This window comes from Vicugna pacos, chromosome 2 (genome assembly GCF_048564905.1).
Source record: "Vicugna pacos chromosome 2, VicPac4, whole genome shotgun sequence".
Classification (NCBI taxonomy): domain Eukaryota; kingdom Metazoa; phylum Chordata; class Mammalia; order Artiodactyla; family Camelidae; genus Vicugna; species Vicugna pacos.
In genome coordinates, this window is record NC_132988.1 from 117,002,817 (window position 1) to 117,030,598 (window position 27,782).

General features: G+C 48.7%; 1 protein-coding gene across 9 annotated transcripts in view; it reads right to left on the reverse strand.

Annotated features, from left to right (window-relative positions):
* The window catches only part of EVC2 (EvC ciliary complex subunit 2), a 120,110-nt gene that overhangs the window by 49,637 nt on the left and 42,691 nt on the right, over positions 1–27,782 (reverse strand). For 8 of the 9 annotated variants that reach the window (XR_012062804.1, XM_072946390.1, XM_072946405.1 and 5 more), the window contains exons 10-12: positions 9,704–10,028; positions 4,584–4,823; positions 1,670–1,845 (exon numbers count right to left, since the gene is read on the reverse strand). Coding sequence is in view for 8 of the 9 variants with exons in the window: in XM_072946390.1 (XP_072802491.1) it covers positions 1,670–1,845; positions 4,584–4,823; positions 9,704–10,028 (741 nt within the window). In the remaining variant the exon portion in view is untranslated. The remainder of the gene's footprint in view (positions 1–1,669; positions 1,846–4,583; positions 4,824–9,703; positions 10,029–27,782) is intronic. The other variant, XM_072946419.1, reaches the window with a different exon arrangement.

Genomic DNA, 27,782 nt, shown 5'->3' on the forward strand with positions numbered 1-27,782 from the left:
GGGACCACTGTGGAACAGATAGAATCTTCCAAGAAGAGACAGTGGATGAGGAGCTCCTGGCAGCAGGAATGGTACAAGCGAAGTCCAAGAGGTCAATGGAGGGAAAACTCGGTGTGAGGGTTAGTTCTCTGTATCAACGTGACTGGCCAAGGCTGCTCACATTGAAGATCACCTCTGAGTGTGTCTGCAAAGGTGCTTCTGGGTGAGAATAGCATTTGAATAGGTGTACTCAGGAAAGCAGATGGTCCTCCCCAGGGCTAGTGGGCATCACACAGGCTGCCGAGGGTCCGACCCAGGAGGAATGGTAGAGGATAAGGAATCCACCTTTTTTTTCCTGCCTCACTGCTGAGTGGGGACATCCCATCTCATCTTCCCATGCCCTAGGGCTGGGATTTACATCACTGGCTCCCCTGATTCTCAGGCCTTTGGACTCAGACCGAATCACATCACTGGCTTCCCCGGGTCTCCAGCTGGCAGGTGGCAGGTGCCAGGTCGTGGGACTTCTCAGCCTCCACAGTCACGAGAGCCAATTCCTCATACATATCTCATAGGTTCTATTTTTCCAGAGGCTCCTGACTGCTACACTGTGTTACAACCAGTATTACCACTACCATTCCCAGTCTGTCTGCATCCCTGGGCTGGGCTCCCTGCTTGGCACACAGTAGATTCCCCATGGAAATGCTTCTTGAAGGAATGAAGAAGTGACCGAATGAATGGTAGACACACGTTTGAGAAATGTAGGTCTGTGCCAGCCTTTTCAAATAGGATTTAAAAATCAGAGGTAAAATACATTTTCCTGGTAACTGCTCACAGCAATACAACTGCTGTCGGCTGTTTCAGTTCAAGGTAAGGAGCTGTTTCTTTCACTCGAGTGAAAATTAATCAGGAATGCCAAGTCAACCACAGTGACAAATTCATTAGCATCTCTGGATGGGGAATGTTCACATAATTTACACCTTACAGAATTCTTATTAAGTAGGGCAAGAGAGCTGCCAAGCCCTGATACAATTACCTAGGGAGCGCATCCTGAGGAAGCCAACCTTATAGTCATGGCCCTGTTCATTCTAGAGCCTCCTGTAACCTAAACAGAAGAAATTGCGTTGTTGACAATTACGCGCCCCAGAGCCGGCTGAGAAGGGACGTTGACAGAGCCAAAGGCTGCAGGGATGAGCGTGCGCACCAGGACCCTTTAGCTGACTGCACGGTACCCCCAGGGCTTCTGAGAAAGAAAAAAACACGCAGACTGCAAGGTCAGCCCCTGTGTATTTATACTTCATTCCAAAGGTGAGTGTAAGAGCCATCAGCGAGCTGGAGCTTAAGAAGTGGGCTGTCCCATCACACAGTTCATGTAAGTCTCCACCACTGATTTCTCAATGAAATGCTGGGGATTTCCTTGAAAATAATTCAGGGCGGGGATGGCTCACTGGCCGGTTGTCTCAACGATGATGTATGTTTTTAAAATCCTAGAATGAGAAGGATTCTTGCAAGCAGAGAATTCTCAAGAAGAAATAAGGAAGCAGCAGCCAGGGCACTGGGTGAATGAACAGAAGGGGGCAGTCCTGGATGAGGAATGCCAGGGGAAGGCTATCTGTCCGCATCATATGGGGGGGACTTCGGGCTTTGCCGCTCATGTTTCTGCATCATTTGGGGGGGGGGGTTCGGGCTTTACCTCTCATGTTTCTGGATGAGGAGGCTCAGCTGAGCAGAAGCAGTGCTGAGCAGGCCTTGCACACGGGTCTCTGATGATTGTATGTTCTGGACCAGGTATTCCCTGTGCCCAAATCTTTTACTTAGATGATATCTCTTACTGGCCTGGAAAAAGTCCATTAACTCTTCTACATTCTCCTGTTAGGAAAAAAAAAATCAAGAAAATATCCCTAATTAAAACTTAGAGAAAATTCTTCCTAGTCATTTAAAATATTACATTTCCTTCCCGAAGAGAACACACAGGGAGAAGCACTAGGACGAGCGCCTTAAACGTCCCTGCCCTGAACGAAGGCTTAGAAGAAAATGACACACTAATAAGAAATGCAGGTTTTGCAAAGTGCGCTCGAGACCCAGGTGGTAAAGAGTTATCGAGACACCCTCACTGCCCTAGAAATGGAAGGTACATTTCACTCAGCCAGGTGTCCTTCACCCACGTGCACACGCACACCTGTGGAGTCCCCAGAAGCCATCCCCAGGACAGGTGTGGAGGTTCTGAGACGAATCAGCCACCAGTTCTGACCCGCAGAACTCCCACACTCTCGCGGGACATGGGGTGAGCCCAGTCACATCGCAGCATGAAGTTCTTACAACCTACAAAACGCACAAAAACCCAACCAAGCACAAGAGAGCAATCACAGTCTAGCACACACCGGGTGTTTTTCTGGGCCTGGCACTGGACCCAGAGTGTTTCTTGTCTTTCCTAATCTAGGGAGAGGATACTGTCATTCCCATTTCGCAGATGAGGAAACTGAGTCCACATCACACAGCTGGCAAGTGACTGAGCAGGGATTTGAATTCAGCCGTCTAAGCCCAGGGCCTGTGCCCTCACTCCATAGCGGGCTGCCTCCAAAACCCAGCGGAACCAGCAGCGCAGCCATTAGGCCAGCAGTAATGAGGCCAGTGGTAATTCAAGCACCAGACTCGGTGGTATTATCCCACCGACCTGCTCGGCTGGATTTTTCCATCCGGGGAACTACCGTCCGCGCAATGGGTTACCCGACAGATCAGCACTTGGCTCAACAAGGAACACACGATGCCATGAGCAGTGCCCTTCTCACAGCCAAGCTACCGTATGTCCAGTTCCAACACCTGAGAATCTGCGCTCTCCGGACAGGGAGAAGTGGAACGGCCGGCTCACGTGCTGAAGGCCGGCCTCGCCCTGAGGGCCCCTGGCAGCAGGCTCAACGGAGCAGGAACACTGTGGCGAGATGTCTGTCCTCTGCGGAGCTGGGTCGCAGGAGTGGGCTGACCCGAGCCCGTCCCGTGAGTCGGCGTCCCCAAACACTCCAACAGCCCCGGCCGGTGCAGCCCGCGCTCTGGGACTATCGTCGCCGTGGCTGTTCCATTTTGGTCCCAAGTATTACGAACAACACGTGTTCCTTGCAATACTGAGAATCGGCCACTGCCCGTCGTGAGGGGTTGGTAAAATGACAGCAAAATCTGTTACCAACTGAGTGATGCCGCGGGGTCGAATACCTGACCAGGAATGCGACAGAATCCTGACCCTCTTTACTCCTCTGAAGTTTTCGTGGGACAAACCTGGAGCAGAACGTAAAGGCTGGCTTGCTCTTCACACCCAGTGCCTTCAGAGAGTGGCTCTCTCTTCCCAAAAGGCCACCTGGTCTCCTGCTGGGGCGGCCCTGCCCCTTCACAGCCCTCACTCGGCGGCCTGGGCCAGCAGCGGAAATCTGGTGCATTACTGCACACGAATGATTTCCCTCTGTGTGTACGCGTGCAGGTCAGATGCCTCAGGAAGGCCGTGTGAGAGATAGTGACCGTCTCGCGTAAACGATTTTCCCAATCATCTACGAATGTATTTGGTCTCAACTAATGACACTCACACACAAGCTTCCGTGCAAAAGCACACACAAACTCCCCCAAGCACATGGAGACAGAGATCAGACAGCAACACACACGTGTGCACACACACATATGTGTATGCACACATATATATTTACACTTTAAACTGCTGTATATATTAAACATACATTGTGCCAAGCACTGGCTTTCCATGAGTTAGATCGTTAAATCTTCACCACGCCCCTTTCACTGTGGGTGTGACGGGGAGAACAAACCTGACTCCACATTAGCTCTGCTCCTCGGGCTCCAGCCCTGCGCTCTGTTGCCTGTGCCCAGTCACGCTGCTTCCGCACCTTTTGCAAAAGAATGCTCCTGCAGCCTGCAGTGCACAGGAGAGCCCCTTCTCAAGGCTCTGACCTTTAGGGGTAGAACACTTTTGCATTCATTCAGAGATAAAAAGTTGCAGAATAGAAAATAACGTGTTCTGTTGGAGGTTTACAGGGACATCGTGACCTGACCTACACGCACAGCTGCAAGAATAAAGGACCCTGATGCCAAGAAGTTGGCAACAACCACCCACAACCCGTCCCTTTTTTAGTGTAAAAGGAGCCTGAATTCTGACTTTGGGGAAGGTGGTTCTCCAGGACATTAGTCCCCCATCTTCCTGGTCTGCTGGCTTTCTAAGTAAAGTCGGTATTCCTTGCTCCAGTGCCTTGTCTCCTGATTTACTGGCCTGTCATGTGGCAAGCAGATTGAGTTTGGACTCGGTAACATGGACAGTCTATCACCCCCACTTTACAGGGGAGGCAACTGAGGCTCAGAGGTTAGGCAATCTGCTGAATTTCACAGAGCTGATGGGCGGTGGGCCTAGGATGCAAGCCCAGGTGAGTCCAAGGCCTGTGCTTCAAGCCGCCGCCTGCCCTGCATACTGGAACCCACCCCCACGTCAAGAGGGAGAAGCTTCGTGCAGGGGAATACAGCACAGAAGGGACAGGACTCGGCTCTGGGAGAGGAGGCGGTCACTGACACAGGTCAGGAGGACGACTCTGCCGGCAGAGCCGTAGCTGAGGCATTACCTGTGCTTTGGAGTAATCTTGCAGCAGCAGTTTAGCGGCCTCCGGCTTCAGTTCCCCTTTGAAAATAGCGCTTTTTATCTGGGTGAAAAAGATGCTGTGCAGCCCGTTTCTCTGGAAAGTGGCCAGCTGCCAATGCGCCTTGGCCAGGTCCTCCTCCTGCTGCAGAGCCAGCGACGTCCTCAGGTGCTCCTGCTCCAGCCCGTGCAGGCTCCGCAGGAGGCCACTACACTCGGCGGCGGACTGCGGGAGCAGAGGTGGCATGTGGGAGGTGACACGCCGCCCAGGCACGCACAGGCACGTGCGTGCAGCATGCAAGCACACGTACACATACCTGTACCACCACACACACATGCACACACATGCAGTGCGTAGAAATGCACAAAGCAACAATGCACACATGTGCACACAGATACGGGCACACATGCACATCTAGCAACATACACACAGTGCACACGTACACACAAGCACGTCTGTGCACACTCACATGGAACACATACCTGTGTAGTACACACGTGTGCACACACACACACAGTGTCCCAAGGAGGCCATGATGAAGCAGCTAAATTCTGGGAGCTGCTGTTGTAACCCAGCCTCCCTATTAACATTTTTCAGAACAATCTCAAAGAAGGAAATTCACAGAGGTGGAAATTTTCAAATCAAACTGCCTGAAAATAGCTCTCAGCTATTGGCTCAGATAAGCAGACTTGTCTCAGTCCACATCAGTGGACTACTGTGCTGTTAGGCTCTCACGCTTATTTCCATCACCTAGCCTTCTTAACTTGGTCGGAGAGAAAAATGCCAGTAATCAGACCCGAGTGGAGATCATTTGTGTAAAAAGGGAGGCACAGAGGGGTTAGGAAAGGCTACGGGGGTGCCTGCACCTTATACTGTCCAGCGGGCGGGGAGGAGGGAGGAGACACACTGTCACTGAGTCCTGTTGCATCCACACTCCCTGAACTCAAGACCCCTGTCGCAGGAGAGTGTCAGTACCTCTGTGACAGGGAAGAGCACACGTGACTCTGTATTAGATCGGCTCCTTTGGCTCAAACCCTGTGCTCTGTTGCCTGTGCTCGGTCATGCTGGTTCTGCACCTTTTGTAAAAAAGAACGTTGCCTACAGCCTGAAAGACACAGGAGAGCCCTTTCTCAAGCTGACCTTTAAGGGTGTAACACTTTTCCATTCATACAGAAATACACATTTGCCCAACAAAGAAGGACATTTGTCTTGTTGGAGGTTTACAGGGACACCATGACCTGACCTACCCGGACAGCTGCAAGAACAAAGGATTCCAAGACCAAGAAGTTTGCAACAACAGACCACACCTCCTCCCTTTAATACAAAAGGAGCCTGAATTCTGACCTGGGGGAGATGGTTCTCTAAGACATTAGTCTGCCACCTTCTCAGTCTGCTGTTTTTCAGAATAAAGTCATTATTCCTTGCCCCAGCGCCTCGTCTCCCAATTTACTGACCTGTGGTGCAGTGAGCAGAACGAATTTGGACTCAGTAATGAAAGTAGAAAGGATTCATATTCTGACTGTTTTATGTCACGGGTTTCTTTAAAGATTATAGTAAACAATGAAGCATAGTAAAAGCAGGACAGAACAGGACCGACACCGCCGAGTGCTGGTCTAACAGCCCAGTAAGACAGACATCATTATTAGCCCCAATTTAAGGATGGGGAAACCGAGACCCAAAGAGACTGAGCAATGCACTTTCTGGAAGAACAGAGTGAGGATCCAAACCCAAGCCACCTGCCATTAGTCTACAGTCATCACGACCTCTCGAGAGCCTCTTAATGGAGAAATGTCTTGAAAACTGTACAGGATTATATAGGTGTTTACATGGGAACACATTTCATCTCTGTAATAGTTACTGGAATCCCTAAACTTTACTTTAAAAACTGATACTGTTCATTCAGCTTTTTTTAAAAAAACGAATTCTCGGTGGAATACTATGGCCAAAATCCTTTCATGCATTTTATTTAAAGATGACTGACATAATTGTGTGGATAAGCACAGAGTGGTCGATAGTTACGTCAGATGGAATGGTTTGCACGGCCTGGAAAGGAAAGAGCTCTATTCACTTCTGCAGTTCAGGTGCTATTTTTGGAAGCACATTGGCTCAGATAAGCAGACTTGTCTTTGAACAGGGTGGCCTGTCAGTTCCAGGACGGTGGTGCCCTCCCACCGCACAGAGCGGGCGCAGACACTCTGCGCTGTCAGCCCTTTTCCACGCCCCCAACAACCAGTGTAAATAATGAGCAAACACTTAAAAAACTACACTGCCCCAGGAAGTCTTGGTAACCAAAGCTCTGCCCAGGTGGAAGCCCACCAGGATTCTGATGCACCGTTGCGTGGGGGTGGCTGTGTGCTCAGTGGTTAGAGTGGGCTGTTTGGGTGTCGGTCATGGTCCACCTACGTGTCCTCAGGCAGGTGACCTTCTCCGCATCTGCGTCCTCACCTGTAAACTTGAGGTCCTATCAATTCCCACTTCACTGAATTGGTGTAAATATTTGAAGAGAAGGTCCTGGTGACGTGCTTAGAGCAATGCCCCACCCACAGTGAAAGCTAAGTAAGTGTGAGGGCATTTAATGAAATCAGAAAGTGCTTATACTGTGAGGTTAAGTGCAAACAAGCATGATATACAGTTTTATAAACTGCATAAAATTTACTCTGTAGAAAAAATACGTATGTGTAAAGCAAAAGGTTTATGCTTTACATACACAAATACATGCGAATCCAAGGACACGAGCTGGGGGCACCTTAGCACGGCTGGCTCAGACACACAGCAGGAACTCCATCAACAGGACAAACGAATATTTGTCTGCTGTTGAGCACTGAGGGGATGGGTCTCCATTTTTTTCCCTGGGTTTTTCTTTTCATGCTTCGGAGCAAGAGTCAGCAAACTTTTCAGTAAAGGGTCAGATAAATATTTTTTAGGCTTTACAGGACACATCAGGTCTCTGTCACATATTCTTTTCGTTTGTTTTATTTTGCTTTTATTTTTTACATTCCTTTAAAGATGTAAAAATTGTTCCCAACTCAAGGGCCAGACAGAAACAGGCCGGGCAGGGCTGGACTCATGGATCCTAGTCTGATGACCTCTGCTTTGGAGCGCTTCCCAAGTCTCCCTCATTGAACTTGTATTATTTTTACCAGAGAAAAAACATAACAAATTTAGGGAATCAAAGGGAGAGAGAGAGACAGAGTGAGGTTGTTTGGGGGCTGAATCGCTCAACAGTGTGTGCCATACATTCTTCTTAAATGCCCGGCTCAAGGAGACATGGTGTGACCAGTCTAGTCATGGATGGAGATGAGAGGGCGGGGTCAGCCAGGGGCAGGGCAGTGGGCTGGCTGGTTCCCCACAAAAGACACAGCCACATCCCAACCCCAGAACCTGTGAATGTGACTTTATTTAGGAGAAGGGTTTTGCAGATGTAATGAAGGGTCTCATGAGATCATCCTGGGTTATCTGGGTGAGTCCTAATCAAAAGACACATGTCCTTATAGAAACAGAAGAGGAGGTGAGAGGGTCATGGGGCCATGTGAAGACCAAGGCCAAGACTGGAGTGATGAAGGCACAGGCCGAGGAATGGCTGGAGCCCCCAGAAGCTGGAAGAGGTGAGGAAGGGTTCTCCCCGAGAGGCCTCAGAGGGGGCATGCCCGGCTGACAGCTTGATTTTGGATTCCTGGCCTCCAGAACTGGGCAAGAAGAAACTTTGTTGTTTGAAGCCACCCAGTCTGTGGTCGTTTGTCACAGCAGCTGCAGGAAGTTGATATAGCAGCCAAAAAGAAAAAGTCACATCCCAAAATGAGATGTGTGTTTAGGTAGGGGGTGCCCAGGTGCAAGGGAGCAGATGGGGGCGAGGCAGTGTGGGTCCCACCTGTCTGCTTTACTGCCCAGCCCGCGGTCTGGCCGCGGGTGGCCACCTCAGAGCCAGGAGCTGCCACTCCAGGAGCCCTCCACTCACTTCCAGGGGAATCCGGTCTGGGGACGGAAGTTAGGAGTTCAGGAGCTTGTTCCTAAGCAGGTGTTAGACCTCCCTAGGATGGCAGGTTTTCAGAACAGGATATGTGGGCACACAGATTGAACAAGCCATCCCTTTCATGGAGGAAGGCAGAAATCAGGTTGGATTTGGTGCACTTGGCAAAAAAACTGGCATGATTCCTTTCAAGACAGCAACTGACACTCTCTTAGAAAAAGGGAAGTTGATCTCTGATCAACAGAGGCCAGCCCTGGGAAGGCTGAGGGGTCAGAACCCCCAGAACTGGCACCGTGCACGAGAACTTTCTGCAGCCCAAGCCCTGGGGCTCCTGCATCACTCCTCCCAGCCACCCTGAGAGGAGGGCGCCCTCAGCCTGGACTCTCAGACTTCAGAGGCTATTTGAGGCCTTGAGGAGCAGAGCTGGAATGTACTAGATGTGAGTCCAGAGCCAGTGCTGGAGGGACCGTGACCTAGCTCAGTTCAGTCCAGATGGACACGCATGGGCACTGACATCACATGACACATGCATGCTGACATCACATGACATGCTCTTAGGGATGTGCTCCTACATGAAGGAAGCCTTTCGATGCTCCCTGTGACCTCCCACCACACTGTGAACACACCTCTATTATACCATGGTTGAATGACGCCACATTTGTTATATGTGAGGATCCTTCACGAGACTATGAACTTCTTGAATGCAAGAACCATGTCTCATTTTTCTCTGTACTTTCACTGCCTAGATAGTAAGTGATCAGTAAATGCTTTCTAAATAAATTCTGGATGGATAGATGGATGTGCAGATGGACAGGTACCTGGAAGAGTAGTAGGTTGATGGATGGATGAATGTGTAGATGGACAGGTGGATAGAAGGGCGGTAGGTGGATGGCTGGATGGGTTGAGGGTTGGTTGGATGGATGGATGCGTGGATAGGTGGTGGGTGAATAAATGGATGGATGGATGAATAGATGAACAGACAGATGTAAGGGTGGTAGATAAGGGTAGTGGATGGACAGATGAGTGGATGGAGGAATGGGTGGGCAGATGGGTGGATGGATGGATGGATGGATAAACGATGAATCCCCAAGAGGAAGGAGAGAAGCAAGTGAAGACCTTCCTTCCAAAGCTGCCTTACCCTCTCACTAACACGTTTCAGCACCTCTTCTGCTTCCTCCATTGCCGCCATCTCCCTCTGGTACTGGCTTTCTGTCTTCTTTCTCATTTCCAGATCACACTCAGCTGTCAAGGCCACCATCTTCCGATCATACTCCTCCTGGATTTCTTTCTCCAGCAACAGGAACTGCTTTTTGAAAACAGCACCCATCCTCCTCTCCACTTGAGGGGAGAGGTGACCACGGCTGGTCAGATTTTTCAGTAGAAGGGCAATGATATCTTTGCTGATTTGAGTTCGATAAGCTTCTAGATCTGCATCAGCTCGATTCAGGGTTGCAATTTCCAACCTGGGAAGCACAAAGATCAAGAGAATTCCATTACATCAAATCACAGCAGAAACCAAAGTTCCCTCAGCGCTCTGAGGTGTTAAGTTATTTGTAGGTAAGGTCTTTCTTTGTTCCTTTCTCCTCTTTTTCTTCCTTTTCTCTCTCTCTTCTGCTCCAACCACTCATTGAAGGATAGCGACAAAATTAGCAGAATCATAGTCAATTTGCAGGGTACCATGCTGGGAACCACAAGGAATATAATTAATATGAGACATGGTCTTTGTCAACCAGCAACAAGTCAACAAGAAGAAGAAAACCAGGAGAAAGATGGGTAGAATACTATTTTTGGAGGACTTAAAAATGAAGTTTATTTTACTTCCTTTCCAATTAAAAATTAAGTTACAGATCTGCCAACTAAATGCAGTGTAGCATCCTGGGTGAGATCCTGGAACAGAAAAAGGACATTCGGTAAAAACAAGGGAAATATGAATAGAGTGTGGACTTGAGTTAATCCTAATGCATCATTGTTGGTCCATTAACTGTAATGAGTGTACTTGGTAATGGAAGACATTAATGGTCGGCGGAAGTGGGTACAGGGTACGTGGGAACGCTCAGGACTACCTTCTCAGTATCTCTGTGGATCTAAAACTGCTCTACAAGTGAATTCTACTCAAGAAATCTGTGTGAGACATGTCACAGGGTCACAGGTTCTAACACCTGATTGCGGTGGGGGCTGCACAACCGTATGCACTTACACGTACACACGGACACCAGGCTGTACGCTTAATGCGGGTGACTTCCATGGCACGTTAGTCATACCTCTACAAAACTATTAAAAGATGCATAGGACAAAATTAATTTACATTCATGACAGAAACTCCGGAAAATAAAGAAACACAGAAGAAGACTTCTTTCACTACAGGTCTACCACTCAGTCAGAGCCAATGAAGGCACTTCGTTGTCTTTCTTCCAGTCTTGTTCTCTACACATATTTTTTCCATAGATATACATTGTTTACACAGATGCAGGTACAATTTTGCCCTTTTTTTCAGTCACATTGTAACAGGCGTCTTCCAGTGGGATTTAAAAACTGTAAAAGGAGGGGAGGGTAGAGCTTGGTGGTAGAGCACGTGCTTAGCATGTATGAGGTCCTGAGCTCAGTCCCCAGTACCTCTCTTAAAAAAAATAGATAAATAAACCTAATTACCCCCCCAAAAAAGTCCAAAAGGAAAATGAAAAAAATGTTGAATGAACTATTAAAATCTTTTAAATTAAAAAAAAAAACTGCAAAAGTTCCCTTCATCACGCAGAGAGCCATGGTTCAGTTCACCGTAATGCCAGTGGTGCACGTTCGGCTTACTTGAAAAACCCCAAATCTAACATATCTTGAAGTAAACATCTTTGTAAAGAGTTTCTGATATCCACAGCGAATTCCTGGCTCAAATGTAAGCGGCATTTTTAACCCTCTGAGAACGACCTGCCAAACTGCTTTCCAGAAAAGTTCCCCAGCACTGCAGTCGGGTCCTTAGTTCACCCCTCCCTTCACAGTGTTTAAACATCTTTGATAATTTCAGAGGAGAAAATGGCATCTGATATTTAAGAATATAAGGGTCTTGAGATACTTTTATCACGGACATTTGTAAGCATTTAAAAGTAGTCAGACTAGTAGGACTCCCAATGTAATCATTACTCAGCTTTGAAAACTGTCAATATTTACCAGTCTCGTTACAGCTACTCTCTTCAAAGTCTGAGCATTTTACTGCAAATCCCAGGTTTTTCCTTTTACCGTTAATTTCCTCAGTATGCATCATCATTAACTGTCAAGGATATGCGTGTACACACACATACATACACACACACAAGTCCACGCATACATATGCCAAGTGCATACGTATATCTACATATGTCTATATATATATCAGTTTTACCCAACCTTGATGTCATTATCATATGATACATCATTTTATTCTATTACATTTAAAATGTTAACAATAATTCCAAAAATTAATCTCAGTCATCCAAACTACCTCAAGAGTCCCAAAATGATTTTTACAATTGAAAGCTTAATTCGAGAAGCAAATAAAATCCCACAATGTTGATTAAGTTCACTTTCTTCTAGATCATTCTACCCTTCCATTTTTCCTTCCATGCCATTGACCTGTTGGGAAAACAAGGCCAGTTCACCCTGCAGAATGTCCCGCGTTCTGGATTTGGCTGATTGCTTCCAAGGGACCTCACTGTTGCTCCATCTTCTGTATTTCCCATAAACTACCAGTTAGATCTAAGGTCTTGACTAGAGTCAGATCCGATTTGTTTTGGAAATGCACCATAAGTGGTACCATGTGCTTCCTGGGGGATTGCACTCTGGGTAAATATAAGATGGATCATAAGTTCAACAGTGCCATCATCTCTACACTATAAAATCTCCTACCAACCTCCACCAAGGGTTTTAGTATACATCGTAATTGTTACCTAGATCCACAATATCATTAGGGTTTGAAAAATCACACTTTCTCTCATTTCATCTGCATTTTTTGAAGCTGGAATTCTTCAAAAAGGACTTTCTCTCTTTAACAACACAGTTACTCTAACATAAAGCTCAGAGATAAGAGATGTTTGATTCTTTGCTAATTAAAGAGTTGGTGTCCTCGCAACCTCCAACGGTAACAGACGACTTTGGGTCTGTTTGTTTACTGGCCTCTTTGCTTGTTTTGTTTTGGGCTGCAAACAGAAGGTTCATAAAACTTTTCCTGACTCCCTGAGAATCTGAGCTTTGGTTAACTTTTGCCAGAAAATCTTCGAAGGGCAAGAACATCAAGTGTGTTACTAGGCAACACAGCTTATGGTAAAAATGACGCCTGGATGGTAAATTACATCTGGATGGGAGGGCCTGTAAATGAACCATAAATCCCTCACAAGGAAGGTACTTCAAACTTTCCTGAGTGCAGAGGTTCTGAACCTGCGCATGTCCCTTCGGGGGATGCTGGAGACTATGCCTGTGATGTCGGCCCCTGCGGGGTAGGAAGTTTCTAAGCCAGGAAGGCTCCCGCACCTGCCTGATGTGGACTGCATCTCCTTTAGAGCTGTGTGACCTGGGGATAAGACACCTCCTGGACAGCTGTAGGTCGCGGTGTGACCTGAGGCAAGGGCAACCACAGAAGAAAGTCTAAAAAGCGCACTGTGTTCCCACCCTCAACCCTTTCGCACAGATGGAGTCCAATGTGGCCTATGGGAGTGTTAAGAGTCCAAATGTTGAGCTGAACCTAGGAAGAGCCCCCTGCCTCTGCAGAGAATCCCTCTCAAGTTGCGGATTTTTAGTATATTTGTTGGGTTTCAATCAGTTGCAGCCATTATTCTTTTTAATGCTCAAATTTTACCATCTGAGTTCAACACGGCCCCTATGGCCTTAGATACAACCAAATTAGGCTAGTTTTAAACAGCTCATTCATTTCATTCTTTCGTTTCCAAAACAAGTTCTTACTGAACATGGCAGGTGCAGAGAGCTTTCTGCAGGTTACAAAGCAAGAAAGACACATAAGAGATGCCTCAAGGACCCAACCAAACAATGGTCCACAGGCTCAGATAAAAAGGACTTCTCTACTGAGACAGACAAAACAGATTCCACACCTTTAATGAAGCTTTTAGTGGTAGGCAGAATAATGCCACCCCCCAAAGGTGTTCACATCCGAATCCACAGAAACCGTGACTCTGTTAGGGTACGTGGCCAAGGAGGAACAAGGCTGCAGACGGAGTTCAGGCAGCTAAGCAGCCCGCCCTACAGCAGCGATTAATAACAAGGTCTTTAAAGTGCAAGAGGGAGGCAGGAGAGGAGTGAGAATCCGAGGTAGATGTGACGAAGGAGGCGGGACAGGAGTGATGGATCATCAGCTTTGAAGATGGAGTAAGGGACCACGAGCCAGGGAATGTGGGCAGCCTCAGGGGTCTGGAAAAGCCAGGAAATGGGTTCTCCCCATAGCTGACATCTTGACTTTTCGTTGGCCTCTGACCTCTGGAATGGTAAGGTAATACAGTTTGTGTTGTTTTAAGCCACCAAGTTTGTGGTCATTTGTCACAGCTGAATACAAAACTCATACACCCTGCCTGGCCACTCTATTCTTCATTCATTCATTAACTTGCATAAGAAAACATGTGGCTGCCTGTTGGGTAAACTGCAAGTGTTTTACTGGGTGCATGAGGATTGAAATGAACAGGAGGAAGTTTCTGTAAGTTCTGGGCTGTCAAACCATTTCCCAGCTTAACGGCCGTCAGGAAAGGACTTGGTCGTCCCCCCCCCGCCTCACCCGCCCCGCCACCGCCCAGGAGCGGGCCATCCTCCCAGGCAGTCATTCAGGGTTAGAAGGGAGAAGAAGCAGAAAAGGCATGGCGTGGAGTCTGGCTTTTGCTGGTTCTAAATCACAGTGTTTCCTTGTCTTTCCTATTCTCTCTCCGCTCAAACTGGCTGCAGTGCCTGGAACACAAGCTCCTACGTACTTTCTGTTTTAATAGTATTAATGTTAATTGTCATGGATAAAACCGCCAGAAGTGGCAACCAATAAAAACTGTAAGGGTGTTCCAAAGCCACAAAAGCAAGGAAAATGTCCCTTTAAACCAATTAAAATACCATGCAGTTAATGAAGCCATCATCTGTTAATTTCCCAAATGGCCACAGAAGAACAAAACGCACATTAAGAAGGCAGAGTCTGCATACAGGATTGCATCCACTGGTGAAATTCTCATCAGCCCCTATGGCATTTTTAATTATTTAGACAACAATGAAATACATATATTTTCCCACCTCCCCAGCTCTCCAGACAGTCCCTAAAGCCTCTATGAGACAGAGACATTCTGAGCTGCACTCGGATTCTTCAACTTCTTCACTATTTCAACACGTTGGCAAGATTCAAACACGGCTTTCCTGGGGAACATTTCACTTTTCTTCCAGTCACAGGAATGTCATCTTCTCGCTGCTCTTTTTTTATTTACTTAATTTTTTAAATGGAGGGGCTGGGGACTGAACTCAGGACCTTGTGCATGCTAAGCACATGCTCTACCACTGAGCTATACCCTCCCCCCAAATATCGTCACTGCACTTTAGAGAGGAACGTATCTGCTCAGGCTAGTTTGGCTGCAGATACCTCCTGTACAAGCCACAGCCCTCTTGTCATTGTGTGACTTCACACAGGAGTCAGAGCAAGGCCGGCCCAGAGGAAGCACTTCATAGATGTGAGCCACTGGCATTTATTAGTAGGCCTGCCCAGCACAACATCTTTCTAAAAGAAACTGCACAGTTTAAATTATCCAAGAACAGATTAATAATTTGATTAGCGACTGATGATAAAAAAAAGAGTGAAAAAAAAAGAGAGAGAGAGTGAGAGAAAGACAAGTCTTTTCCTTTATTCATTTCATATAAAAATTAATCATGTTCTCATCACATGGCAAGCAAGGTGTCAGAATGAAATCAGGAGAGGATTGGATACACAAGGCAGTAAGTGTTTCCCTGAATGTGAAGGAGGACGCACTAACATGGAGGGTAATTAATTCCGAAGGGAAACGCAGTGGCCACGGACACTTTACATTGTATCCCGGCATCTTCAAGTCGGCTGCTGTAAGCGTAACAGACCCACACAAGCCAAGCGAGCACTAGTGACACCGAAACTCTTCCTCATGGGAGCCCATGTGCACGGACTCTTACTGCAGCAAGGTTCCATGCGGGGCTACAGATCGCATTTACAGCCGGTCAATTTGAGGGCCTCGACCATGGGAATTTAGAGGAACATAACTCCTTAGTATCTCCACTGTCAAAATTAAGTTAAATCAGACTTAAATATATATACATATATATCAAACATCCAGGTTAAGTTATGATCGGCCTTGAGTTTTCTGGCATAAACTCAAATAGACTGTCAGATACAAGGTCAGCAGTTGCATCTTTGACATTTTTCCTCTTAAAAGTCTCTTTGCTTAGGAGTCAGATGGGCCCTCCCTCTCCAGGCTTCAGCGGCTCCTGAGCACAGATGCCGACGGAGGCTCGTTAACCCCTCCCGCCCTGGCCTTTCCGTATCACTGCCCACTCCCCACCCTACTCACACCCCAGTGGGACAGGCAGCTCCGGAACAGACCAAAAAGAGAAGGGAGAGTCCCCCCCACCACTGCAGACCCTCCCTGAACTTTCTTCCCAATGCCCTTTTAAGCACACGCTAACAGACATTTCCCGGGAAGACGGTGTTTCGTGACATCTGAAGGCGCGATGAGCCTGGAGCCACACCAACTGAACTTCCAATCTCAGCTTCCCCTAGCCAAGCCTTGGGTGACTCAGGTGAGTTTTGTGATGTGTCTGAGCCTAGTTTCCCAGTTGGTTAATGAGAATATTATCACTCATGTCAAATGAAGGTCACCGAGAAGATTCACAGCAGTGACTTTTATGCACAGCCTTTGTTTTAATAGCTTTATATACATCAAGCCATGTAATTACCATGATGATTTCATAAGGTAGGTGAAGAAACCGAGACCCAGAAAAATGAAAGTACCTTGTTGAAAGTCACATAGCTATTAGGTGGCAGAAGTGGGATTTGAAGCCATGACATGTGGCTTCAGGGCCCTTGCTCTACACTCTGTCCCACTGTCTCACACTAACACACACAGAAGAGATGCCCAAAAATATTACACTCCACACTGCTGTTGCCATGGTTGTGGCCATCATGGTCATCCTTGGTGTTATTCTCTGCAGCAAAGAAAAGAAAATGCAAAGGAAGCATTAACATGTGGATAGATGAATGGCTAAAGAGATGGATTAGAGATGGATTACATTTAAAACTCTTATTTGAAAAGAAAGATTTTGCTCCATCTGGAGATTAGATGAAGGTAACAGGAAAGAAACTATAAGACGGAATATTTAAAGATGACTTCAGAAATGAGACAAACCTTGGACGGCAGCTAAGTCATCTTTCCACCCAGTGCTCAGGTTTCCTCAATATCTTTCCTGCCCGGAGAGGGGGGCGTCCAGCCTAACTCTGCACACCCACGGTGATGGGGGGCTACCTGATTCTCTGGCAGGGTCTCCACTGAGGGGGAGGCGGGTGAGCTCTGACAGTCTGACTGTCTGAAAAGCCTTCTTCATAATCAGCTAAAAGCCACCTTCCTAAAACTCCCATCATTGTCCCAAGTTCCACCACCTTCTTCGTGGTGATCTTACAGATGTCTGACAATTGTGAGCCCATGCACGAACTGTCTCCAATCTGGGGCAGATGACAGGGTTTACCATGAGCAGCAGGAAGCTGGCATAGGGCTTCAGCAACAAGTGTTCCAGTCAGGGTCCCTAAGAAGCCCTCTGGCTGGTGTGTGGAGAGAGGACCGAGGGTCAGGGATGGACATGAGGTGAGCACAGGTGGCCAGTGAAGACATGGTGATGGCTTGGACTTGCGTGGTGCTGGTGAGACAGAAAGTGGGAACCCCAGGGCGGAGAAATGAGAGACCCCGAGGAGAGGAAGTGTCAGGATGCCGCCCACAATTCACCTGGCCGTTTGCCTGCACACGGGGGACTACGAATGAGGATTCCTGGTTAAAGATGAGGAGGACCTTTCAAGGACAACAAGCTGCCCACATGGAGATGGACGAGGTACTGGTTTCCTGGAGCTAATGTAACAAAGTGTCGCAAACCGGATGGCTCAGGACCACAGAAACATAGTGTCACAGCTCTGGAGGCCAGGGCTCTGGATCAAGGTTTTGGGCCATGCAAGAGGCAGGAAGCAGTGCAGGGGGATTAAGGCTCTCAAGAGCAACCTTCAGCTGGTGAAGGCTTGGAGCTGCAGACGAACCGTCCAGAGACAGAGGGCTGGAGGGTTTGCAGTTTCACACAAACTTTGTGACTTTGTGACTCAGCCCAGAACGAACTAGAGGACGCACGATTTGGGCACACTGGTCTCCAGCAGAAGTTCTCAAACTATTGGGCATCAGAATGACCAGAATGACTCCAAGTCATATTAAAATGCATCTTCCCAGGACTACTCACTTAGCTTCAGAAGGAATGGGAATTCCTCATAAGGAATTCTGAGGCCTGCCTTGACAAAGTACCACCACCTGGGTGGCTTAAAACAACAGAAATTTCTTCTCTCCCAGTTTTAGAGGCCAGAAGTCTAAAAACAAGGTGTCCACAGGGTTGGCTCCTTCTGAGGACCAGGAGGGAGAATCCGCTCCATACCTCTCTTGGCTTCTGGTGCTGCTGGCAACCCTTGGCCTCCCTTGGCTTGTAGATGCATCACTTCAGCCTGTGCCTCTGTCTTCATGTGATGTCTGTCTCTGCGTCCAAGTTGCCCTCTTCTTACAAGGACATCAGTCAAGCTGGGTGAAGGCCCATCTGAGTGACTTCAGCTTAACTTAATTACATCTGCCAAGATTCTACTTCCCAGTAAAGTCGCATTCCCTGGTACTCGGGACAGGACTTCAGCATATCTTTAGGAGGGGAACAAAACTCAAGCCATAACAGCAACCTCCCAAGAACAGAAACCCCTCACTGTCAACGAGACATCCGAGTAGAAGTGGGTTGACCATTTATTGTGTGTGTTAGAGAGAATAATTCTCTGGCCCCGAATTTAGACCAGACGACCTCTAAGAGCCTTTGTAGCATTAAGGCTCTAAGATTCGGTTCTCCCAGGAAAGCAGGAATCACACTATACTTGGAGTTAGCTAACAGATGATAAGCAATTTGTGAAAATGGTTTTCATCCCACGCCTGCTCTTCCCCCGGTTTACAAGGGTGTACTACTACATAACCAAAAAAGGTCTCTCTTCTACTCACTGATGCGTACAGATAAAATGCGCCCTTCGTTTCCTGTTTAACCTTCACCACATCCCAACATTTCAGGATGACCACCTCCCAGGTCCATCATCCTGGGAGCCCCGAGGGAAGTCCAGCTCCCCACGAGAGCAGCCGTCACCATTTCAAGGGGTGAATGAATTTCTGGGCTTTTATCATCACACCTGAAGAGAGTTGAAGACTTTTGACTTCTGTCCTCTTTGCTTTATGTGCACTGGACGCAGTCACGGTGCTGATCCACGGTGCTGGTCTCCGACGCCGACTGAGCACTGGGGGTCACTTCTCCACTTCCTGGGACGGCGCTGATTACAGGGCAGAAACTGCGCTCAGGGCAAGGAGAAGCAGCTTCAGGGTGCTCAGCCCGGCTTGTAATCACATATTTTTCCATGGGATTCTCTGATGAACGCCCCTCTCCCTTACTATGCTATAAGCCCCAGGGGCAGGACCCGGCCTGCTGGGCTCCCAGTCGCCTTCCCAGCCCCTCGTCACCTACTGTGGACTGAACACCTGCAGGGCATGCATGGGCCGAGCAAGGAATAAGGAGTCGGGAGTCACCGAGAAACTGCCGTCCACTTCTGCAAAATCCAGGAAGCTGAGCCACAGAAAGAAACCATGGGGCTCAAAGGGCAGAAGAGAGTCAAGAGCTAAAGTGACCGGAAGTGGGTGAAACACTCATGGTGGGTATGCACCCCTGTTCTCAGTCCCGGGCGTGTGTGAGCTCGTGAAATCTCGCCTCCCGGGGGCTGGGCACCGGTGTCATCTCCACGTTCAGATGAGGACACCGAGGCACGAGGAGGGGCGGAGGCGGTCAAGGTCACCAGATGATGAAGCAACAGAGCCAAGCCCTGGGGGAGAGCGTTGCAACACAAACGATCCAGCGCTCAGCCCGGCCACCTCCTCTGCCAACCAGACAAGGAAACACAGTTGCCTCTTCAACACAGGAGAAGCTGTCAGACACACATTAGAAGAAAAGGGCAGAAAGAAAGCTCCAGGGAGGGGCCGCGGTTTCCCATCTGACTGACGCAGGCAGAAAGATCAGCAGTCCGCACGACCAGGGCGTGGGCAAGAGAGGCTCCCATGCACTGGGGATGTCCGGCCTCTGCAGCGGGCAGTCTGACAATATCAAAAATTTTTAAAATACACATTAATGCAGCAATGCGACTTGGAAGAATTCATGCTACGGATGACCTCCCACACGAGCATAATGGGCCCAGATAAGCCCTGCAGCACCATCGTCCGAGGGGACAAAGGGCTGGACACAACCCATCCCCTCCAGTGAGGGGCTGTGCAGCACGGTGGTGGAGGCTCTGGGCTCTGAACTCACATCCCGTCAGCCTCCCACCGCTTGCCTTGTGACCCCCGGGCAAGTGACAAATTCTCTGCTTTAGTTTCCTTGCATATAAATAGCACTTAGCTCAGAGGCTGCTTTGAGGAGCAAATATGTTAATGTAGATGAAACAATCAGAGCAGTGTCTCACTTACATTAAGTTCTCAAAAACTGCAGTTATCATCGGTGTTACTGGAATGTTAGGCAGCCACTTAAAAGAGCAAGGTCGTCCTGTAGGTAAAGATGTTCAACCATCTCCAGGAAGGTAGCACAGTGGGAGGGAAGGGAGCAAACAGTGAGTGAAGTAGCCGTCAGGTTGCATTCTAATAAAGGAGCCTACGTGTAAACGTGCTTGTGGGCAGAGATGATCTCCAAAGGACACACGACATGGGTGATGGACTGCCTTTGCCTTCGGGGATGACAACCCCAGGCGATGAGAAGACAACGTGATTTCCACGGTATGGCCTTTTATGCCACTTTTATGTCATTCTGATACTTTGCCATGTAGACTATTTACTATTCAGAAAATTGAGTCAAGAAACAGAAAAAAAAAAAAAGCAAACATGGGCATTCTGAGAGTCTGGGACAGAATGAGTCTCTGGGCTGCTCTCTGTGGCTGGTGCCAGACCAATGTGTACAGTGACGTCAAGACGGTACCCCAAGACAGGGCCCCAAAAGCCTGCGAGAAGCACCATCACCCCCAGAGCAGCTGGCCCAGCTCACCTGCCAGCACGCACATATTACTTCCTGTTTGTGACTGGTGTCCATCACTGACGCTGACTGATCTCAGTGGCCAGGGCTGGAAGGGACCACATGCGTCTTCCCTCTGTTGATGGCCCTTCCTGAGTGGAAGCTCCGGGAGTGGGAGTGATGGAGGACTGGGGGAGGGATCTCAGACCTGGAGCAGGAATTCCCTGTAGTCAGTGTCGGGAAGAGGCCCGCCATGTCCAACTCTGGGGCTAGTTATGCCTCCAGATCAGGCCACACCCTCCAGCCTGGCTTCTCTAAGGAACAAACGTGACGGGTGACTTTTCAGGCTGGTCTGGAGAAGATGCCCGATGTATGTCTGATTTGCCAGCGGGCTCAGAACTCGGTGGGGGGAGATGGGAGCTCTTTACAGACCCCTCTGATACATCCAGCTGTTGAGATGATTCCTTTTATATCTAAGAAATTCCTAAGAGGATGCCTGAACCTTGTAGTCTGGAAGGTTGTGTGGAGAAGGTGAGGCGCTGGGTCAGTGAGCACGGCCATCACGTCCTGCGAAGGTTAAATGGGCCACTGTAAGTCACCCACACACAGAGGGCACTATGGTGGGGCTGGGACCACTCAGTGGGGGTGCTGTTCCGTGATCATCCCGCCTGCACCATCTCACTGCGCTGAGTGAGAGCTGTTCCTCCCTGCAGACGGTGGGCATCTTGGGTCCTCGCTTTGCTTGCCTTCCTCTCCAGCATCTCACCCCGCGCGGCGCCAAGTGCTCAGTGGGAGCTCGGTAAACACTTGCTGACAGAGGGCGTTTGTTGGACACAGAACTTCTCCAACAAACCCTCACCTTGCTGGGAAGATGAGTGCAGGTTGCCATGGAAACCAGACTGGCGTTATCGCCACTCTGCGCTGCTTGGGAGCTGTTTCCTTGTGTCCATCATAAGAACCCCGCACCGGCTTGACAGGCACTGGTGGGAACACAGCAGCGAGGCACAGGGGTGAGGCTGCTCAGGTGGCCTGTGTAGCACGATGCTTGGCCGTTTGGTGCTCGAGGTGAACTTGATCCTCCCAGAAATCTGGGAGGAGCCTAGACATGAGTTAGCCATACGGGGGGCTGCGGTCAGGAGGGAAGGGAGGGCCCATGAGCCTCTTCCCTGACTCCTTCCTGTGTGTCCAGCCTCCTGAAGTCTCTCCAAGCCTGGTGAGGCCATCACACTCCCTCTCACACCCACACCCACACACATCGCTCCCCTGCAGAGAACACCCCCATCCACTCACTTCCCGATAATGTCCCTGTGACCCTCCAACACCCAGCTCTAGTTTCACCCGCTCAACTGTTCACAAGACGGACACAGACGCTCACCGAGTGCTGCCAGACCCGCCCCTGCCCCAGGACTCACGGTCTGACGTGGAAACAGACTCACAACCTGAGCATCGCAAAACCACGTGGTGAGGGCCCGTGGAGGCCCAGGGACAAGGGCACGCGGGACTCTCGTTTGTGTCCCCACGGTGTCGCAGGGTCCTTGACACATAGCAGGTGTGTAATCAATACAGAAAGGGAACAATGAAAGAAGAGAAAAGAAAGACGGAAGAGAGGGAGGGGGAGGTAAAGGTCTCCTCAGGGTCACTCAGAATTTGGGGAGAAAAGAACAGGGAGTTATTTATTGGCTTCCCAAACCCGCCGCCGCCCCACGAGTCCCCAGCGCAACACCCGGCACCAGGTCCCCAGGTGAAACTATTCGAGGCCACGAGTATTTCCCGAGCCTCTGCCCCTGCCGGCCACCCCCTCACCCCACTCACTCGGAGGGAAGTGGGCGAGCTGCCCCAGTCACATCAAGGCCGCCCCTACTTGGACAGGGCCCCTCTCCCTCCTCTTGCTCAGTCCAAGAAGAATCTCCATCAAATGGTCTGCCGACAATGAGGAAGAACCAGGGGCACCAGCCTTGGTGTCGGAAGGGCTGGGCTCCCGCACCAACCCCTGCCTTGCTCAGCATCTCCAGCCCAGATTTCACCTGATAACAGACCTGCGCATCTGCCTGCCTGCTTGACCCCTCCATCCTGATGTCTCAAAGGCATCTTTTAGTCACCAGGCCCAAAACTAACTTCCAATCTGTTCTTCAAAATGCAATCATCTTAGGAATTCGCACCATATTCTCCCCGTTGCTCAGGCTGAAACGTAGGCGCCATCCCTAATGGCTTTTTTCCCTCACACCCAACTCCCAAACCATCGGCAGGTCCTGGTGAGTCTCCCTCATTCATTCCTCAATCCCACACACACACATGAAGCCTGCAGGATGGACGTCGGACAGACCTGGATCCCAGGGAGTCCAGTCTGAGTAACAGTGCACCTTCTCCTAATCTTTGCTATCAAATTAACCAACAGAAGTTGGAGAAAATTCATTACATGGTAGGTCCGTAAAAAAACTACTCAGTGTAGACAGGCCTCGTTTTATTTTGCTTTGCTTGACCAAGCTTGGCAGGTCCTGTGTTTTTAACAAACTGAAGGTCCACGGCAGCCCTGCGTTGGGCAAGTCGCTCAGCGCCATTTTCCCACCAGCATTTGCTCATTTCCTGCCTCTGTGTCACATTTTGGTAATTGTCACAATCTGTCAAATTTTTCCATTATTATTATAATTGTTATGGTGCTCTGTCATCAGTGACCTCTGATGATACTATTGTAACTGTTTTCAGCTGCCACAAACGGTGCCCATACCAGACAGCGAACTTAACCGATAAATGCTGTGTGTCCTACCTGCTCCCTGTCTCGCTCCCTCTCCTCCAGACTCTCTATTTCCTGAGACACAACAACACTGAAATGAGGCCAGTTAATAACCTCAGAGTGGCCTTTACGTGTTCAAGTGAGAGGAAGAGTTACACATCTCTCACTTTAAATCAAAAGCATTTTTATCTTCATAGCAGCATTATTTACAAGAGCCAAGACATGGAAGCCACCTAAATGTCCATCAACGGATGGCTGAATAAAGAAATTGTGGTCTGCATAGATATACAGTGGAATACTACTCAGCCATAAAAAAAGAATGAAATAATGTCATTTGCAGCAACATGGATGGACCCAGAGATTATCATTCAAAGCGAAGTAAGTCAGAGAAATACAAATATCATATGATATCACTTATATGTGGAATCTAAGAAAAGGCCACAAAAAGCCTTATTTATGAAATAGCAACAGACTCACAGGCACAGAAAACAAACTTATGGTTACCAAAGGGGAAAGGGCAGGAGGGATAAATTAGGAGACTGGGAATTGCAGATACAAACTACTGTATATAAAATAGATAGACAACAAGGCCCTACCGCAGAGCACAGGGAACTATACTCAATATCCTGTAATAAACCATTAGGGAAAAGAGTCTGAAAAAAAATATATATATACAACTGAATCATTATGATGTATACCAGAAACTAACACAATATTGTAAATCAACTCCACTTCAATTTAAAGAAAAAGTATATTTAGCAGTAAATTATTTTTAAGGTATGAACATTGTGTGACTCACTGCACTGTGGTGGCCGGAAGCAAGGCTACGCTGTCTCCTAGGTGCACCCGGACAAGCATGCAAAAGCCTCAATTCGGGGGGAAGGTATAGTTCAAGTGGTGGAGTGCGTGCTCAGCATGCACAAGGTCCTGGGTTCAATTTCCAGCACTGCCATTTAAAAAAATAGTTAAATAAATAAATCTAATTACCTTCCCCCCAAAATAAACAAACAAACAAAACCCTCAATGTTACAAATACTCTTTGAACACCCACCTTGTACAAAACATAATTCTGAGGCCGTTTACAAGGCGATGTTGGTAGCATCAAAAGACAGCAATGAGCCCACCTTTAATCACAGAGAAAGTAAACACAGGCTGGACTTTCTTATTTTTCTCTGCCTCTCTGTGAAAATCTAAGCTCAATCTTTAAAAAGTTGTTGAAAGCACTCAGGCTTGGGCCCAAGTCCATGACCACTTGTACGACCTCAGGCAAAACCAATGAACCTCCCTGAACACCAGCTTCCTTGGGAAACTTGCTGAGAGAATGAAATAAGATGGCCGGCGTGACATACTTGGCGGGCGTGAGGGCCAGAGCAAGACCGGAGCTAAAACCCTGCAGCATCCCGTGCCTCCAGAAGCTTCCGGGACAAGCCAGTGCCCTGTTCCTCCTCGCTCCTTCCCCCCACGCCTGGGGCTTGGGCCGCTTCCATTAGGGCAACAGGCAGGGAGTCTGACAGAAATCAAAGGAAATATTCCTTCCTCAAATCCTGTCCGTAAGAGGCAGCCCATGAATAAACGATGTAAAAGATAGACAATCTGGCAAACCAAGGAAATGCTCCGTCAAAAATAAATCAGCAAGACAGGGCAGAGCAGCGGCTCTGACGGGTCTCGGAAATGAGGTGACAATCAAATCACCAAATGGCATGTTTAGAATTCCAGCTAAACCTAATGGAAGAATTACAAATGGGATCCATTATTTGCTAGAGAAAAGTGCTATTTTTGGTGGGGAGATTATCACAGAGTCCCAAGCTCCTGACACTCTGAATGACAGGTTCTTTCTGGGAGCTTCTACGCCTGACATAAGTCAAGATGGAAACATTAAAAGTAATTGACAGTGCTACAATTTTTCAAACCATCACCCAGTCCCCAAATGAGCATCCAACCACAGTGCCTGAAACAGAGCTGGTTTTCAATAAATACTGAATGTTGGGATGAGGCGGGGGGTAGGGAGGAGCTGGCAGAGGGGAAGGGAGGAGGATCCTTAGCTCTCCAGCTGGGGGCTTTCAGATCATGCGTGGTAATCATTGTGCAACACCCTTCAGGCAAAATATGATTGGTTCCCAAGAAGAAATAAATACAAAATTCCAGCCAGAGCCACTAAGTGATTTGCAAGGATAAAATCTTGGTGAAGCTCAGTATCCTTATCACATTTGAGATGGGAGGGCAGGGGGCAGGGCACAAGGATTAAAAGAATGACACAGCCATTAGCACCAAGATGGCGGATGATTCCACTCCCAGGAGAACTTGAGCTTCATTATAGGCTCATTGTAATACAGTAGCTGCCAAATGGCCCTCCCACAGGTGCCAGGATGGTTCAGAGCCTGACCATAAAGGTCAAAGTGGGCAGTGGCCCAATTCCTAGGAATCCCAGCCCCTTCCCCAAAGCAGCTGGAATAACCCCCCCACTTGCTAGGATATGAAATAACCGCGCCCATAAACACCAACAACCTCACACCTCCTCGGGCCTTTCTCCCGCCTTTTGAGATGGCCCTCACTCTGTCTATGGACGGCGTATCTACTTTTACTTTAAACCAAACACCCGCCCCCAACGCCTCATGGCCTCTCTGGCCTTCTGAGAGGGCCTACACTCGGTCTGTGGAGTATGCATCTCTCTGAATCAATTTGCCTTCACTCTGCTCTGGCTCGCTCTTGAATTCTTCCCTGCGAGAAGCCAAGGAACTCACTTGGCCGGATGCAGTGGTCCCAGGGACTCGCCTGGGACACCTGGGACACAGCCACCCTCTCAGCCCCCTTTTTCCTGAACCACATTCACAGCCCAAAACCAGCAAATGGCAGCGGCTGAGAATAATTTCATAAAACATTGGGATAAAGGAAGATGTGCTTCTCAAAGGTCATCACTTCTTGAGTCTAAAACAAAGCCGGGATGACCAACACTTTCCTATTTTACAGCACTAATGACGCAGGTCAGAAGGTGATGGAGCATGGCCTTCTTGCAAATTAAATACCTGGGTGCTGATCACACAAATCAAGTCCTTTCACTTTGCTATTCATTTCCAAGTATTGGAAGAAAACAAACTTTTAGCTACGAAATACGCTGGTGATCCCCTGCTCCTACCACTTACCATCATGGGAAGCATTTATTACTCCCCACCAGGAAGCAGCCCCCCCCACCCTACTGCCTGTCCTTCCTTCGCCCTCTCGGACAGTGCGGTTAAGTTTAATTTGTCACCCTTGGCATTGTGATTAGGGAATTAAGCTAAAATGAAGGCTCACACCTGAATGACCACAGAAGCCTGACACCCAGAAATGGACTCACAGGCCCGGTTCCCAGCTGGGTGCGAGGTCATCCAGGCAGTCACAAAGCTGACGGGCTGGCCCCGCCTAGAGGCGCTCGCTCAGCTGGGAAGGCGCCCCCTTCCAAGCAGGAGGAAAGGCCCTCTCTGCTGAGAACACCCGCTGGGCTCACAAGGTGCCATGAGCCACGCACAGCGGCGCTTCCCTCCAGCTCGGTGAGCAGTCCCTCTGAAGAGGAGGCCACTCTCTGCTTCTGCTTCTACCCTGGGCCGGTCCCTCCTCACCGCTAGCAGGTGCCAGGGGACAGGGTCACAGGGCTGCTCAGCTTTGCCTCTGGAGCGCCTCCATTTTCAGCTGCTGCCTGCAACGGGCTGGAGAAGGACTCAAGGAAGTGCTGATCGTCTTGAACGCTTCTCGTCGGGATCTGCTCACCTCCCTTTAAATCCGACCGGGGCTCAGAGGCACCGTTGCCATAAGGACTCTATCACACGTCTCTTTCGTATCGCTACACTTTACAGTGTCCCCCGGCGGTGGGCCACAGCTTCCCCAGGTGAGCAACAATGAAACTGAGGCTCAGAGAATATTTGCAAAATCCAGTGTGCCCGATGTTAAATACTGAGAAAGCTCGAGTCCTGTTCTGTCACTTAATAGATGCGTGACTACAGATAAACCTCTCGACTTAGCCGAGCAGCAGATTCTTCAACTATCCAATACTGAAAGCTAGATGCGCAATAGAGCATCAGTGTAAGGACCAGGTTAACTATGGCATGGGAAAGAGATTGTCCATTTTTATACGCTGCACAAATACACAAAAATATAAAGCATTAGCGCTTATCAGCATGCTGATGGCTCTAAATTCACGGCAATGACTCCCCAGGGGGACGTGGGCAGACGCTCTGCACCT